The 16,487-nt window shown below is 46.2% G+C and overlaps 1 protein-coding gene and 2 long non-coding RNA genes across 5 annotated transcripts in view; 2 read left to right on the top strand and 1 right to left on the bottom strand.

The window, feature by feature from the left end:
- Positions 1–16,487, bottom strand: part of XPC (XPC complex subunit, DNA damage recognition and repair factor) — a 28,923-nt gene that overhangs the window by 9,031 nt on the left and 3,405 nt on the right. For all 3 annotated transcript variants that reach the window (XM_011280223.4, XM_011280222.4, XR_006593980.1), the window contains exons 2-9: positions 13,907–14,099; positions 11,438–11,556; positions 8,603–8,726; positions 7,503–7,587; positions 6,207–6,364; positions 5,593–5,713; positions 2,459–2,548; positions 363–1,256 (exon numbers count right to left, since the gene is read on the bottom strand). In XM_011280223.4, the coding sequence (XP_011278525.1) occupies positions 363–1,256; positions 2,459–2,548; positions 5,593–5,713; positions 6,207–6,364; positions 7,503–7,587; positions 8,603–8,726; positions 11,438–11,556; positions 13,907–14,099 (1,784 nt within the window). The remainder of the gene's footprint in view (positions 1–362; positions 1,257–2,458; positions 2,549–5,592; positions 5,714–6,206; positions 6,365–7,502; positions 7,588–8,602; positions 8,727–11,437; positions 11,557–13,906; positions 14,100–16,487) is intronic.
- Positions 3,968–6,594, top strand: LOC123383778. Its single transcript, XR_006593981.1, has 2 exons — positions 3,968–4,824; positions 5,158–6,594. It is a non-coding gene; the product is annotated as an uncharacterized LOC123383778 (long non-coding RNA).
- On the top strand, positions 13,986–14,933 carry LOC109497326. Its single transcript, XR_002153439.2, has 2 exons — positions 13,986–14,123; positions 14,204–14,933. It is a non-coding gene; the product is annotated as an uncharacterized LOC109497326 (long non-coding RNA).

Here is a 16,487-nt window from a genome sequence, read left to right as displayed (position 1 = left end):
CTAGGCAATAACTAAAAACACACAGTATATGCCTTCAAACCCAGATAGACACGGGTTCAAATACGAAGGCAGTTTATCTCTCAGGTCCTACATTTTCAACTGGTAAAATTAAGGCAATAATCATCCCAGCTCTATAGTACTGTTGTGATAATTATAGGAGCTCACACTCAAAGATAACCCCACATGGGGCTGGGCACATATAAGGTACACCAAGATGGGCCTCGAACCTTTGGCAGCTGAGGCCTTCCCTCTGAGTCCCCCTCCTCCTCCCTCCCTGCCAGTCTTCCCTCAGTCCTCCTCCTCCTCCCTCTCTGCCCGCCTTCCCTCTGAGTCCCCTCCTCCTCCCTCCCCGCCAGCCTTACCTCTGAGTCCTCCTTCTTCTCCCTCTCCACCAACGGGCTCTGATACGGTCTCAAGGTTTCAGCCCACCACTTGGCATCAACTCGGCACTTGCGGGTTGTGGTCATCCAGGCTGGGTCGTACCTCTGGGTGACATCCCGGACCCAGCCGTCACCGTCGATGCCCACCACGTAGGTCATGGGCTTGGTGGCGTACTTGTAACAGGCCACGGCCTGGCCCACCACACCGTGCACACAGTCCACACACACCCACTTTTCCTCCTGCTCACAGAACACCTCCAGCCACTGGTCTCTGCCGGCCACTGTCCCTCTCTGTGCCCCCTCACCATCACTGGAGATTTTCTTGCCTCGCTTGCTCTTACTGCTCGAAGAGCTCGTGGACGCTGCTGGAAAGCCAGAGCGCCTAGGGTGCCTTCCACGGTGGGTCCTGGAGTCACTCTTAGACCCTGCCTTTGTCCTCTGGGGGCCCGGGGCCCTCCTCTGCCTGGGAAGGCCAGGCTCAGAATCCTCATCGGATGAATGATGGGCTTCCCCACTGGACGGCTCAAAGTCAGAGCCACTGCTGCCCCTCTCACTCCCACTCTCCTCTTTGTACGACACCCTGGAGGCCACCTGCCGCTCCCGGCCCTGCCGACGTCTCCGGGGGCCCTCCTCCTGCCCCCCCGCCTTGCGCTCCTCTTCCTCACTGGAGGAGGGCCCACGCCGTTTCTTCCCAACCGCGGCTGGCTTGCTCCTCTTCCCTCTGGCGCTCGGACTGCCAGTGCCCGCAGAAGGAGTGCCCTCTTGTCCGGTCCCCTTGCTGCTCTTGGGTTTAGCTTGGTTTTCCGGAACTGGGCTGGAAGTTTCCAAGGAGCCTCCGGGACCCTCTGTAGATCTCTCCTTGGAAGCTTTCTTTCCCTTAAACAGAAGAGGAATTTTTGGTTTTTCCTTTTTTTTTCCTTTTTTTGCTAATGATAGGAGATCCTATAATGTACCAGGCCCAAGTCACCGGCTACAGAACCCATGTACACAGGATGTCCCCAGCTCAGACAGTGACAGGCTGGCTCGACTTTAGGACTGTAAGACGGCATTCACCGAAATCCAAGGCACCTTAGACAGGCCACAGGGTGACTCTTTCCACGCTGGAGTGTGGCCCGGGGAAAAGAACACCGGAAACAGACAAACCTGGGCTCCAATCCCAGCTCTGTTTCTCCTTTCTTCTATGGTGCCAGTAAAGTATGCAGACGTTTTATTCACTTGCTTTCAAATATTTTTTACATATAGGCTTATTATACGTAAACACCTATAAACGTCTCCGTATGTACCCATAAACATATCATTAGGTATGTATGAACCTCTGAATCTCGGTGTCCTTGGCAATGATACCCACCTTGCACACAATGCACCTTTTTTTTTTTTGGCACATAACGTATCTTGCAAACAAAATACTGACAGACTTAATAAAGTTGTTGCATTAAGAATACAGAATTTCAGGGCCGCCTGGGCGGCTCAGTCGGTTGAGCGGCCGACTTTGGCTCAGGTCATGATCTCATGGTTTGCGAGTTCGAACCCTGCATCTGTGCTGTCAGCACAGAGCCCGCTACGGATCCTCTGTCCCCCTCCTTCTCTGCCCCTCTCCCACTCATTCTCCTTCTCTCAAAATAAATAAATAAATAGATAAGTAAACTTAAAAACAAAAAAAAATCCACCTCTGACACTACGTTTCAGACCGTGCTAACAGTGCAGTGAGTACAGCGCCAAGCCTCCTCCTTAGATGATGGTGGAATGCAGAGTCCTTCACCCGCTATCACTCCACACTGACGAGGAGGAGGGGGAGGAGGATGGGGCCTTTCTACTGCACCTCACGGCAGAAACTAACCCACCAAGGAGCCAAGATCTCTCTCAGACCCCTCTCTACACCTCAAGCTCCATCAAGCTCAGGCTGCCGGAGGCCCACTGGTGTCTAGTCTTCCCAACACAGGGGACGTGCAAGGCAGGCTCCAAGAGGCCCATGCCCTGTGAATACCAACCCTTGAAAAAAGTCCAATAACCAATTTTTTTGTGAAGTGCGAGAATTTCTCCCTCCTTATTGACACAACTACCCTCTGGGAGAACCCCACCTTTGCTGTAGGTAACTTCAGAGGAACCGGCTGCAGAGACAATACCAGTCGGGTGGGGAGCTGCAGGGCCCGGAGAATCAGTAAAAATATCTACAATGAAAAACAATGACACATTTATTCTAAGGAAAAAAAAAATGAGGATTTAACTAATTCAGTGTTGTTTCTTGTGGGTAGATTTTTATAACGGGGAAAAGTCAGAAACAACCAAGCAAGAGAGTCTGGAAACCTCCACACTATTAAAAATAATCCTGGAGAGGGGCACCTGGGTGGCTCGGTCGGTTAGGTGTTCGACTTTGGCTCAGGTCATGATCTCGTGGTTTGTGAGTTCAAGCCCTGTGTCGGGCTCTGTGCTGACAACCAGGAGCCTGGAGCTTGCTTTGGATTCTGTGTCTCCCTGTCTCTCTGCCCCTTCTGCCACTTGTGCTGTCTCTCTCTCTCTCTCTCTCTCTCTCTCTCTGAAAAATAATGTAAAATAATAATAATAATAATAATAATAATAATGCTGGAGAGATTTATCTTCGTAGAAAAATGGTTTGCTTTTTATGTGTAATGTTAATTTTTGTAAAAAAAAGAAAGTATAGAAATATAAACATATAAGCGTGTTTAGAAAAGGACCCATTTTGGGGATATGGGTGTTTACAGGTGATTTTTTTTCCAGTTTATCTATCTTCTGATGGTTCTGTATTCAACATATGTCGTGCATGTGATTAAAAGAAAATAATTAAATGACATCACTCTAAGAAGAAAAAACAGAAAACATCATTATCACCAGATCCCCAAAGTCTACTCCATTTTCCATTTTTTCCCACAGGGAGTCTTTCAACTGGAAGCTGCGACTCTAAAATAATCTGTTACCCTGTAAGGATGGGAGCCTGGTTGGGGAAATAAACCTCCAAAACAGCGACAGTGACAAAGTATCTGAGCAAGATCTTCCCACGCGGACCTCAGGGACCCGCTTCTCCTGAATTACTGTAACGCCCAGCTGAGAAAGCCAGAAATAAGAGGGTGAGTTTTCCGTGAAAAGCCATGTTGTGACAAAAAAAAAAAAAAATTACTTTTGCACGTTTCTTCTGAAGTTAAAAGCAGAGGGGGTGAGAAAACATCAAAGAAACCCAAATTGAGGGACCCTCTACAAAATTCCTAAGCAGTCCTCTTCAAAAGTATCAAGATAGCAAGGACAAGAGAAGACTGAGAAACTGTCAGAATAGAGGAGACAAGGAGTCCTGGTGGATAAATGGAATTAGAATTAACCCATACATCCTCAGGCAATTGATTTTTGATGAGGGTGCCAAGACCATGCAATCCCCACTGAAAATCTTGTCTCTTCGGCCAACAGTGAAGACAACACAACAGATAGCTGGGAGAGTGGTCTCCTCAACCAAGGGTGCTGGGACGACTGTGTCTCCACATGCAAGAGAATGAAGGTGAACGCTCACCTCACATCATATATAAACAGTAACTCAAAATGGATGAAAGACCTATATGTAAGAGGTCTACAAGTATAAAACTCCTAGCAGAAAATAGAGGAAGAAATCTACGTGAGCTTGGATGTGGCAATGGATTTTTAGATATGACACCAAAAGTATAAGGAACAAAGGAAAAACAGAAAAACTGAACTTTGACAAAATGAAAACTTTTGCACATCAACAGACTTTATCAAGAAAGGTAAAAGACAACCTACAGAATAGGAGAGAATATCTGCATATGTGACAGGTGCCTAGTGTCTAGAGTACATACAGAACTCTCACGATTGAACAAAAAAAAGACAGAGAACCCAATTAAAAAACAGGCATCGGATTTACTTGGGTATTTCTCTGAAGAAGGTATACAAATGGCCAGTAACCACATGGAGACGCTAACCATCATGAGTCACCAGGGAAACGTTAAGTCAAAACCACAACGAGATACCACTTCACACCCCTTTGGATGACTACAATAAAAAAAAATTTTTTTTAAAGGAAAACAACAAGCGTTGGCGAAGATGTGGAGAAAGTGGAGTCCTTGCACCCTGCTGGTGGGAATGTGCAACGGTGCAGCCGCTGTGGAAAAGTCTGACGATTCCTCAAAAAGTTAAACACGGAATGACCCAGCAACTCCACTCCTCAGAAGAAGTGAAAACAAGAGCTCGAGTAAGTACACATACGCACACGTTTACGGCAGTGCTCCTTACAACAGCTAAGAGATGGAAACAACCGAAATGCCCACCAACTGATGAATAAACAACATGTGGTCTATCCAGTCACAGAAGGTCACAGGTTGTATTGCTTCCACATGAAACATCCAGAACACGTAGATCCGTGGAGACGGAAGGCAGACCGGTGGCTGCCAGGTGCTTGAGGGAGAGGGAGGAGGAAGCAGAATGCCGGGTAACTATTTAATGGGCACACGGTATCATTTTGGGGTGGGAAAATACTTTGCAAATACACACAGGAACAAAGACAGGGAGGACAGAACTCAAATATTAATGCTTGTCCCTGGGAGGTGGCATTTTGGCATGATTCCTGGCCGTGTCAGATATCTGAGACTTTTTCAAGCCAGATCAGAAGACGGGTAAAGGTGCCTGTCATTTGGGCTCTTAAGATCCAAGAAGTCTGGTCTCTTGCCCTGAACAAAGAGAAAAGTTGGAGCTCAGATACAAGCATACGTGATTAACAGGAATCTTTCAGGGGTAAAACTGCATTTCTACCTCTGTTTTTCAGACACAACAACATCTTGGTGGACAGAACTCTCCCCGCCGCACAGCAGCCGGCCAGTGTCGCTACTCAAACTGGAAGGGAGGAAAACACTTCCTGAAGGATTTCGGCAGCCAATGTTTGAAAAACCATTTCCCTGGGATGTCTGGATGTAATTTCTGGATATTTAATGGAAACAAGTTGAGGGCGCCTGACCAAAACTGAAGTGCTCTGTACTCCAGGACGGCAAGCAATAGTCACTGGTCCCGATCCGGACTCCAGGGCTTCCCAACGGAATGACCCTGAGAAAGTTTTTTGGTCTCTCTCAGCTTCAGAACCTATTTTTTATCTTACAAGGACTGAGTAAGAACATGGAAAACACTGGAACGGTATCTGGCACATGACTGCCATGGTCATTTGCTGACAGTCCTAAAGAACAGTGCTGCCAGGAAGACCACTTACGTGGACCAACTCTTCATCATCCCGCGCAGAGTAAATAGCAAATCTCCTTTCCAATGTGGTCTGTAGGCCATCTTGCTCGTTGGTTGAAAGGTCTGCATTAACTGTAAATGTTCCAATGAACCTGGAGAGAAACCAGGCGTTCCCGGCGTCACAGGTCACGGCAAAGAGGAATGCTCGCTATTCTTTTATAGCCAAGAAGATCAGAAGGGACGGTCTCGTAAGGGAACATGAGCCTCGGCTGCCTATGCCCTGCTTCTCCCAGTCTGAGCGGCCGGACCCCTGCTCACCACTGAGGACCCAGTCACACTTCACATCCCTGGTTGCCTTCCCAGACCCCCGGCTGCTCCATGCACCCACAGGCCCCAGCACATCCCCTCCTGAGCACTCCTACCAGCACGCTACCCTGATGAACTGAGTGCACCGGTCTTCCCGGCCAGCCTGGGAGCTCTTCGAGGGCAGAGACCATGCCTGACGTTTCTCTGTCTTCAGTGCTGTGCCCAAGGCCTGGCATATAGGATCCTTTCGGGGAAGGTGTGTGGAACTGACCTGCCCCCAGACTCTGAGAGACATAAGTCCTACACTGGGGCTCTGCAGGACGGGCTGGAGGGCCGTACCATTTCACCAGGTTCGACAGGTAGCAGGCATCCACGTTCTGAGGTGGCACTTTGGTAAAGCGAGCTGGGATGATGGACAGGCCGATGGCAAGCAGATCTGGCTGGCTGCAGATGTTACTGCGATAGAAACCATTTGCCAGCAGGCACAACAGGTGAACCTGGGAAAAAGGGGAAGATGGTAGGCTGAAAACCGGAGGGGTTTCTGCCGCCAGATTGAGTGACATTTTGTGGGCAGGAGTTCTTTGTTGTTATTTCTACATACGCGAAAGAAAAATTCCATGTCAGCCATTTCCCAAGACTTTGTCACCCTGTCCCCTCCCAACTTATTCCCTCACAGAAATAATCAAATCTCAAAATTGCTAAATAAAAACTTTTTTTTTTTCTTTTAGAGGCATTGTCTTTTACATATATGCTGTAGGATTTACGGATGACGTTCTACAACGTCTGGGGTTTGCTCCAAAAAGATTGGGAGGAAAAGTGAGTTGGGGGAGAGAAGGTCGAGGCCGCACAAGTGCCAGCAACTGTCCAAGCTGGGGGTCGGCACAGGTTCACCACGCTGCTAGCCCCCCAGCCCTGGAAGAACCCAGCCCCTCCCACTGCAGACCCCACGTGTGCCCTTCACCTGAGTTCCAACTGCTCCCCAACCTAATGAGATGATCACAGGAATGTTCCCCATCGCCCCACAGCTTTACATCGTTTTCCCTGCAAAACCGTCTTCAAACCCACTTATGACCACCCCGTTTGAGTCAGTGGCTCACCCTTCTCCCCTCACTGAAGCTTACGATCTGGGAGCCGTATTAACTCTTCCCCTGCTTTCACCTCTACCAAGAGGTACAAGCAGCACAGCTATCTCATATACTCCTCAAGGCTTTGGGGCGGGGGGGGGGGGTCTCATCTCTTCACTGTCCTTGCTCTGCATTCACCTCACCTCCATATTTCTGCGGCTGCTGCAGACACACGGGTCTCTTCCACCTCTGCCGTCTCTACCTCCTCTGGCTGCCGCTGCTGATGTCCTGAGGGACATCAAAGTGCCCTTCCCTCGCTCTCCACGGGCCTCCGATGCACGCACCCCCCAAGATGCAGACACACTGGTCGTCCCGTCATGTGCTGTCAGCTCGGCCTGGGCAGTCCCCCCAGCCTCTGTCCTCTGCCCTTTCTCTTCGATAAAGCCTTCCTCCACCGCTCAACCCACGCCGATCCCTTTCCTTATTCCCAGGCTTCACTGAGACCAAAGTTCTGGCACCACACCACCTTGCCTTGACAGAGAGGACACTGTCCTTTCACCCCTGCCCTTACCTTGTGTGTGTCCTCACGGACTTCTTTACTGAAACGGTTCATCATCCTCCGAAGATATGTCTCAAACTCCATTTTTATCCTTTCACTGCCATGCATATGGAAAAATCCGAGGATGAAGTGGGAGACGGGCGACGCCTGACCCCAGCCCCCAGTCACTTCCTTTCCCTTGTGATGTCTCATGAATGGCGCCCCTTGTTTTCCCGCACGAGGTTGTGCAGGCGAATCTGCAAGCTGGCTACCTTCTGCAGATTTTCTGGTCCTTCTCGCCTAAATGCCTCGACTTTCTCTACCCGACACGCCGCACGGACGTGCTTTGAAGTGCACATTCTCCAAGCAGTCCTCTCTGCCTGTCTGACCTCCCGATTACGGATTCCCCCCCTTGGCATGGGTACTTTTGTGCTACATTGGTGCACACTCATTTGTTGGTGCTGCTCTGCTGTAAGAGGTCTCTCATGCCGGTGTCCCCTGCATCCATAAGCCAACTTAACAATTCTTGAATGACTTCTATCATCTCCTTTCTTCGTGCCTGATGATGTGCCCGTCACACAGCGGGAGTCATTGGCCATTAACTACCAGGTGTGGTGTTACACATTCCCAAGCCACCAGGGGCTACAGCGGTCCCAGGGACCTAGGGATGGAATGGGGGCTCCCTACCACAGTGGGGCACTGCCTCAAATCATGCAGTGTGATGTGGTGCGACAAGATGAGGGTCAAGTTGGATGGAGAGGGATTTAGATCTTGGCTCATCCACTTCCTGTCTGAGTGACTCCTAAAACTTTACTGAATTTCTCGGAGCGTCCAGGTCCTCACTCACAAACTACCTGAAAGTTTAAGTTAACAGACAACCCGCAGAGCCCTTGGACACAACAGACGTTCAATACCTAAGAGTTTCCTCTCTCTCCACGCCCTGTCCCAGCCAGAGAACAAACCAAGATTCTTGTTCAAGTCCTAAAGGTGACCCCAGGGCTCTCCCACCTAAGGCTCCTGACCACTTTGGTACTCAGCCCTGGTCTCCTACGTGTTTCTCAAAAGCTCTCGTCACATAGCAGCTCTTGCTGATTATATGCGACGGGAATCTAGAAGCAAATGCCTAATCTTACCTTCTTTCTCTGGCTTTTGCCTGCTGGGGTGTTTCAATTTCTATCTCCACTGGCTTCACAGGCAGGACAGATTTAGAGAAGGCTGCATTTTCTCCTGCATCACTCGGCACAGGCTCACTAAGTTCTATCAACAAAAATATTCAAAAATCAGTGATAATAATTATTATAACAACGATCACGCGAACAAAATTGAGTTCTGCTGAGATGGAGGGAGTAAGGAACAGAACAGGACAGATGCGAGGCAGGAGTCCCCTACTCCTATCATGTTTTTGAGTACCTCAAAAATGCCACACACTGTGCTGTTTTACTTTATTGCTCATTGAACTTGATTGAACAGCAACCCAGAGACACAGGAAACTAGGGCACAGAAACACGGAGTTGAATTAAATACAGATCCCTGGTATCAAGGAGCTGATGCTCAAGTATGTGTTTTAGTAGAGACTTAGCCTTTACCCAAGGGAAAAAAAAGTGCCAAACAAGAACAATTTTCTATTCTCCAATTTACTACAGTAACACATATCACAATTTGCTCTGTATAGAGGAATGACTGAGGGGTCTTCACAGCCCCAATCGCAAACTTGTAATGACGAGGAATGCATCTTTTTTTCTCTCTTTATCCCCTGCATCACTTGTAAACGCTAGCTGACATAAATTGAATTCACTGAACTGGATCCAACTGTGAATGTCATCAGCAAAGGCCCTTTTAAAGCGGCTGTGGGTCCAGACGCACTGACACCCCGTTGGTAATGAACACACCTAATGTCAAGACCTGGTTTGTATATACGGGTCCCTACTGAAAAGAGCCAGGACTTCCTGCAGAAACAAAAGCTGATTACAGGTCTGGAGCAAGAAAAGTATAGGGTGGGCCTGGCACATCTTCTCGTGCCAGAAAACAAAAATGTTCTCAAAAACGAGTAAGGCCAGAGCAACAGGACACAGCAGGGTAACTGGCTTAAAGGGGCTCCCACGAGCCAAATCCGGGACAGTCTGAAGATCAAAAAGTATAACAATAATAACTGATAACATATTTCAATTTTTAAAATATCTGAGTCCACAGCGATACTCAAAATAAATTCTTAAAAGAGAAAGTTCTTCTTTACAGATCAAAGTCACCTGATCAATGAATATGAAATGAAAGATTCAGAATATTCCATTTTGCAATGCTCAGTGTAATAATCTCTGACTTGGTAAAGATCAAAACATACTAAAACCATTAAGTAGGGGCACCTGGGGGGTTCAATGGGTTAAGTGTCTGACTTCAGCTCAGGTCACAATCTCACTGTTTGTGAGTTTGAGCCCCGCATCAGGCTCTCTGTTGACAATGCAGAGTCTGCTTCAGATCCTCTGTCTCCCTCTCTCTCCGCCCCTTCCTCACACACAGGTGTGTGCTCTCTCTCAAAAAGAAACATTAAAAAGAAATTCTTTAGTACCACCCAAGATGGCTAATTAAAGAGGAAAAAAAATGTACCTTTATATTGTTGCAACCTGGCAGGACCACCTTACACGATCGAACCTTGTGTCACTAGTAGGACAACCTGATATTAGGTGCCTCTTAACGGATGCAGTATTAAGAGCTGAACCTAAATTCAGGTAAACCTTACATGTATAAGAAACCAAGAGACACTGAAACCCGTTACCACCACCCTGAGATGTGTGACTGTCTGTCAGACAAAACTAGACTATAAGACATCCCACATAGGAAGAGGCCACGACTCTTCAAAAACAGTAGTGTTCCACAAGTGAAAAAACAGGGCTGGGTAACACATACTGTTCTAGACTAAAGGAGACTAAAGCGGTATAACCACATACAAGGCTCACAGCTTAGATCCTGGATTAGCAACAAACAAAAACATACCTAGGAAGGATATTTTTGTAACAAATGGGGACTTTTCATTTTCTTAGGTATGAAAATATTTTATCATATAGGAGAATGTCTTATTCTTGAAATGCATGAAGTATTTACAAGTAAAGTGCCAGGGTGTCTGCAACTTATTCTTTTTAAATGTTTATTTTTCCGAGACAGAGAGAGCAGTGCATGCATACAAGCAGGAGAGGGGCAGAGAGAGGGGGAGAGAATCCCAAGCAGGCTCCCCACTGTCAGCTCAGAGCCAGATTTGGGGCTTAAACCGGTGAACTGTGAGATCATATCCTGAGACTGAGCCACCCCGGCGCCCTTGCAACTTACTTTCAAATGGTTCTACAATGTATATATGCAGAGAGAAAGACACATTCAATATGGCAAATGTTACAGTTAGGAATCTAGGTGGGGTCTATGTACTACATTAAAAAATTTTTTTTGTTGGTTTTCAAAAATCATTTTCCAAATCAAGAGCTGAGATAGAGTCAAGCTACACAGAAGGAATCAGGGATGATAATATTAGCTGCCACTTACTGTGAATATATGAGGCTTTAGGCCCATTACATTTGCAAACCTTTCCTCCGCCAACACAGTTCTGGATCCCAGCCTGTGCACAGCTCACAGGGAGCATTCAATGCTTACTGAATGTCATCGGTGAAAAAACTCAGCTCTGACAGGTGGATTTGCTCACTCCACTATAAGTGACAAAGCTGGGCTCTGAACCCAGGACTCAAAGCCTGTGTGCTTTCTACGAGATGACGTTGCCTCTCTCTTTCACAATCTACTCCTGACAGCCACCAGAGGAAGACCATACCTTTTCGGTAACCTGGTCATGAATTTTTCCTTGCATCAAAAGCAAGTCCCTACTGCAACCTTATTAGATCTTAGTTTCGAAAGGGAACAACAGGTAGCTAAGTGACATGCCTCTAAGCCGATTCAACCAGAAAAACACAATCACACAGCTCTGATGTTTTTACCTTCTACCTCTTCCCAATCATCGTCACTTTCTTCCTCCTCGTCTCCTTCACAGCTGCCTTTGTCCACAGCAGCCTCTCTCTTTGGATGGTGTGCCTTCTTGGGGGCACTTGCAAAGTCCCTGTGTAAAGATCACAGGAGGGAAGGTGAAGAAGATTCCCATACCCTAGAAGGACTCGTTCTATTTGCTGAGAACCTGTCGCAATTACGTAAAGATGACGTGTGAGCTCTGAGCCTCATACCCTCCATCGGCGTGGGTCCCAAGTGCTCCTCAAGATGTGCTCTGATCATCAGTCTGACGCTGGACGTGCTGTCAGAAAGAACGCAATGACCCTACAACCTAGAGCTGTGTGAGGGAAAACGCAGCTGAGCCTGCAGGGGGTACAGGGAACGTCAGAAGGAACCACAGTAATAATGGGAGTTCCAGAAGTAAAAGCTGTGGTGTCTGGGTATCTACACGTGCAGGTGGGCACCACAACAGAGAAGAGGGGATTCCCATTTGCTGGTCCTACCAGGAGCCAACTCAGATGATTGTTTCCCCCCACTTTAAGAATTATGATGTAAGGAGACAGAAGCTGGTGGAATTCTAACTTCAGGGTATGCAGGGATGTGACTGTATGCAGGTCTGTCATCCACAACAACAAAAGCTTGGCAGCTAGCTGGTTCAGTAGATAAGGACACGGGGAAGTGGCCACAGCTGACTAACTGGCCCCAGATGAAATGGTTGTTAATATGTAACCTACTCTTTGCAACTTCATATACATTCTAAAATGTGTTTAGAGCTCTGAGTTACTTTTCAGCTTTTGTAACGTTTGACAGTGGTGACAACATCACCTCGGATTTCAGCACAGACATTTAAAATAACCGATCCTCAGTCTTCAGCTCTAAAACTCCACATTTTGCCTTTTTAGCCTGCTTCTCTCTCTCAATGCCACAGAAACAAAAACATTTCTCCTGAATGAATGTAATGGAAATGTCCGTGTGCTATGGGTTTGACTGCAGTGGACTCTCAACAGAAAGGGAAAGGAGGTCCCAGAGCTTCAATTGACTGTATCCTGGTCTATCTGTACGTGGATTTCTCTGGAGAAAGAATCCAACTAGTGCGGACGGGCAGCCAGGAAACGTAAGCTCAGAGACAGATTGAGGGAAAGCCTAAGGGAAAGGGAGATGAACTGAGTGCAAAACTGACCTGCTTCCTCATGCTCTTGTCTACTGTTGCCCTCTCCTAGGCGACTGTTCTCTGCCAGGACTGGGGGTTGCTGGAAAAGCCAACACTAAGATTGAAGATTTGTTTTTGAAGGGACTACTGCCTCTGGTTTTCCTCTTCCTCTCTTCCCCACAACTTTCCTGGGAGGTGGAAGATCACTGGGCTTGTAATCCCTGTCCACCACATATTACTAAGAATGTGCATTCACTGCAAAAATCTTGCTCAGTTTCTGCCAAACAAAAGGTCCTTTCCTAGATGCCACAGGGCACACGAAAACGAACCAGGAGTGGTTCCAGGCCTCGGAGAGCTTCCAGGGGAGCAGGTGCAGTACGTGACATGGGCACAAATAAGCACAACACGAGGCAGACAAGCTACACTCGTAAGAGACGCTGCAAGAAACCAGAGGAAAGGAGGGAAGAATCAATGAAACTGTCAAGAAAATGGATTCTGATCCACATCTTCTAGGTGGAAGAAAACATTCCAGGTACAGGGAAGAATGAGCACAACTCAGGTGGCAAAGCAGGAGGGACAAGAAGTCCAGCTGGGTGGGAGAGTGTGCTCGAGGACAGTACAAGAGAGAGCTGGAATGGCAGGCCAGTATTTTTGGAATGGAGTACCTTTATGCAGGAGAAAGAGCACTGGACCGCGAGTCAGAAGACCTGGGTCTCACCTGGTTTTTGCCACCATCTAGCTGCGTAACCACAAATAAATCACTTTCTGCACACTGTCACTGTTATCTGAAAAGTTTGAGAGGTAAACTATATACCCTTGAAAAATTGAAAATCCGCACAGAACTTTTAACTCCCCGAAATACTACTAACTACTACTAGGCTTCTGTTGACTGGGAGTCTTACCGATAGATAACACACACAGTGTTTAACACGTATTTTGCATGTTATATGTCTTGTATGCTGTATTCTTACCATAAGGTCAGCTGGAGAAAAGAAAATGTTATTTGAAATATCACAAGGAAGAAAAACTACATTTACATAGCTTACTGTATTTATCATAAAACACACACACACACACACACACACAAAACCCACGTATAAGTGGACCCCTGCAGTTCAAGCCTGGCTGTTCAACGGCCAACTGTAACCGCTAAGAAGAATCTTACTAGTGGTCTGAGCTCTAGCTGGAAGAGTTTAAAGATCCCGTCTTTTGCACGGATCCTAGTGACGAGCAAAAAAGGGGAGGTTTTATTACTCACACCTCCCTGATGGCAGCAATCAAGACCTGGCAGGAAGCTTCTCAGCCATCTCACCTGAAGTCCTCCCCATCGCTGAGAGCTTCATCCTTCACCTCGGCATTTTCAGATTTAACAGTCACCTTGGCCGCCTTCCTTTTGGCTGGACTGTGTGCGGGGCCCCCGGGATCACTGCAACCTCTCTTCCTCGTTTCTCGTGAGACTTTGGAGAGAAGGCTCCTCTTTAGAGGTTTCTCATCTTGCAAGACATCTAGACGACCACATGGAACATGAGGTAAGGGACACGGGAAAGGCGGAGGCAGTGTGTTTTCACAGGCACATGATGAAAAGCCCCTTTCTGTCACCTCTCTCCAGGCCACATCTCCGTCACCGGGTCACCGTCCCATCTGTTCAGCAACCAGCCTGCAGCCTTCTGCCTCTACTCCAACTTACACCAGCACTCACAGTAAAAACTCACTCCTTTTATCAGCATTTTATTCTACTCCTCCTGGGACGACAGACACTGCCACATGACTCAAAAATCTAGCTTTCAAATCTCAAACTGCAGCTAGTATCCAGGAAGGAAAGTACATCAATCTGCTATGAGCACCTTGCTTATTGACTACCTGCCAAGACTAGTTATTTATTTTAGGGGTAACTCACTTCTAAGTGAAATGTTTGGAGTTCAGAAGCATGTCCAAGTTTTACCACAACCCTACTGCTACTAATCTATGTTTCCACCACCTTTCACAACCAAACCCTGCTCAAAACAGTTATGAAACCTTTCCAATCTAACCCAAAGGCACTCATTTACCAACCACCTCAGCAAACTTAGGGTTGGAATAACAGTACTAATTCAGAAATACCTTTGCTTCCTTAAAATAATCATTGTTGGTTTTTGTTAAAGGGAAATTTAAAAAAGGCACAAGCTGCTGGCTTTCGTTAAATCAGGGTATCTAGAAATACAGTCTGTTTCTTAACAGGTATCAGTAAATCAACTTTTAATAAATAGTAACACGGCAGGGGAAGATGGCTTCTATTTTGCAAACATGTTCATAAAAATAATCAATCCTGAATCTGAAATAAAGAATCCTCCTTTGCCTTTGCATGACTCTGCTTCAATTAATTTTGGAAAACAAAAATACTTTAGCCTTTATTGAGGTGCAGCAATATTAACCTAGTATCAGATGGATTCGTTCCATTTATGGTTTGTCTTACTGACTCTATGGATACATACTTATATTCCCCAAGAATATACTTTTGCATGGGGGAAAAACCCTATGATGGTCATAATTTTCATAAATTTCTCTTATAGTGGAACATATGTTCTAATGCTAGATAAAATCACTGATCAGTTTCTTTAGAATGTTTTATAAAAGGACTCTATGCATCCTTGTGTTTTGAACATTTTAATGGAAACAAACAATTTCAAAAATATTTAGAATCTGGAGACATTTCTTATTCCACGGCCAAAGCTGCTTGAGGGTTTATGACTTCACAGTTTGAGTAGGGTGTCAGAATTCCTGGATCTTTAACGCTTCTTAGCCCTCTATGAATAGATGTAAAACAAACATGTGAAACTCTTTCATTTTTACTAATCTAAAAATGCACGCGAGAGGATACTTCAAAAGCACTGTTTCCTCCTCACCAAACTTTTTTGGTTGCTTAAAAAACACAATTGTGTTTCTGTGCTTTGAAGAGAGAGGTAGAGGAGTTAAAAGGGGGCAAGAAAGGAAACAAAGAAACTGTGAATCAAAAAGATGCCCATAGTATCATCATTCATACAGTAATCCCCCCTTACCCACGGTTTTAGTTTCCCACTCAACCCACTGCTCAACTGCAGTGAGGAACAACCGAACCTCCTGACAAACTCCTAAAGGTCAACAGTGGCCTAAGGCTACTTCACAATGCCTGTTATTTACCTCATCAGTTAGGCATTTTATCATCTCACATAAGAATTAGAAGGCTGGGGCACCTAGGTGGCTCAGTAGGTTAAGTAAGCATCTAACTTTGGCTCAAGTCAAGATCTCAAGGTTTGTGAGATCAAGCCCCACGTCAGGCTCTGGAGCCTGCTTTGGATTTGGATTCTGTGTCTCCCTCTCTCTGCCTTCCCCTGCTCGCACTCTCCCTCTATCAAAAATAAACATTAACTTTTATTACAATATATTGTTTGAACTTCTATTCATTATTAGTGTTGCCAATCTCTTACTGTGCCTAGTTTTATCAATTAAACTTTATCATAGGTATGGAGTCTAGGAAAAAAACAGCACATACAGGGTTCAGTACTGTGTTTCAGGCATCCACTGTTGTGGGGGGAGGGGGGACTTTGAAACATATCCCTGCAGATGCGGGGCGGGGTGGCTACTGTAATACCCCCAAATTTTAAAAATCTGAATGCCCAACCATGACATAATAATTATGTACAGTCACACAATGGAAAGTAATTCAGTCACCTTTGAAGACAAAGGAAAATGACATCTAATAAAATGTTAAGCATGCACATATGTTTTTACTGTGTGGTTTCCACTACTTAGAAAAACAAACTTGAACAAAATATACCACTATTCAGTGGTGCTTCTTTCTGGATGGTAGAAACATAGGTTATTTTTTTTCTTTATTCTTTATGGTTTTTGGGGTCCCAGAGAATCCAGAGAGCTAT

Source organism: Felis catus, chromosome A2 (assembly GCF_018350175.1).
Source record: "Felis catus isolate Fca126 chromosome A2, F.catus_Fca126_mat1.0, whole genome shotgun sequence".
In the NCBI taxonomy this organism is placed as follows: domain Eukaryota; kingdom Metazoa; phylum Chordata; class Mammalia; order Carnivora; family Felidae; genus Felis; species Felis catus.
This window is presented reverse-complemented; position numbering and strand designations above follow the sequence as displayed.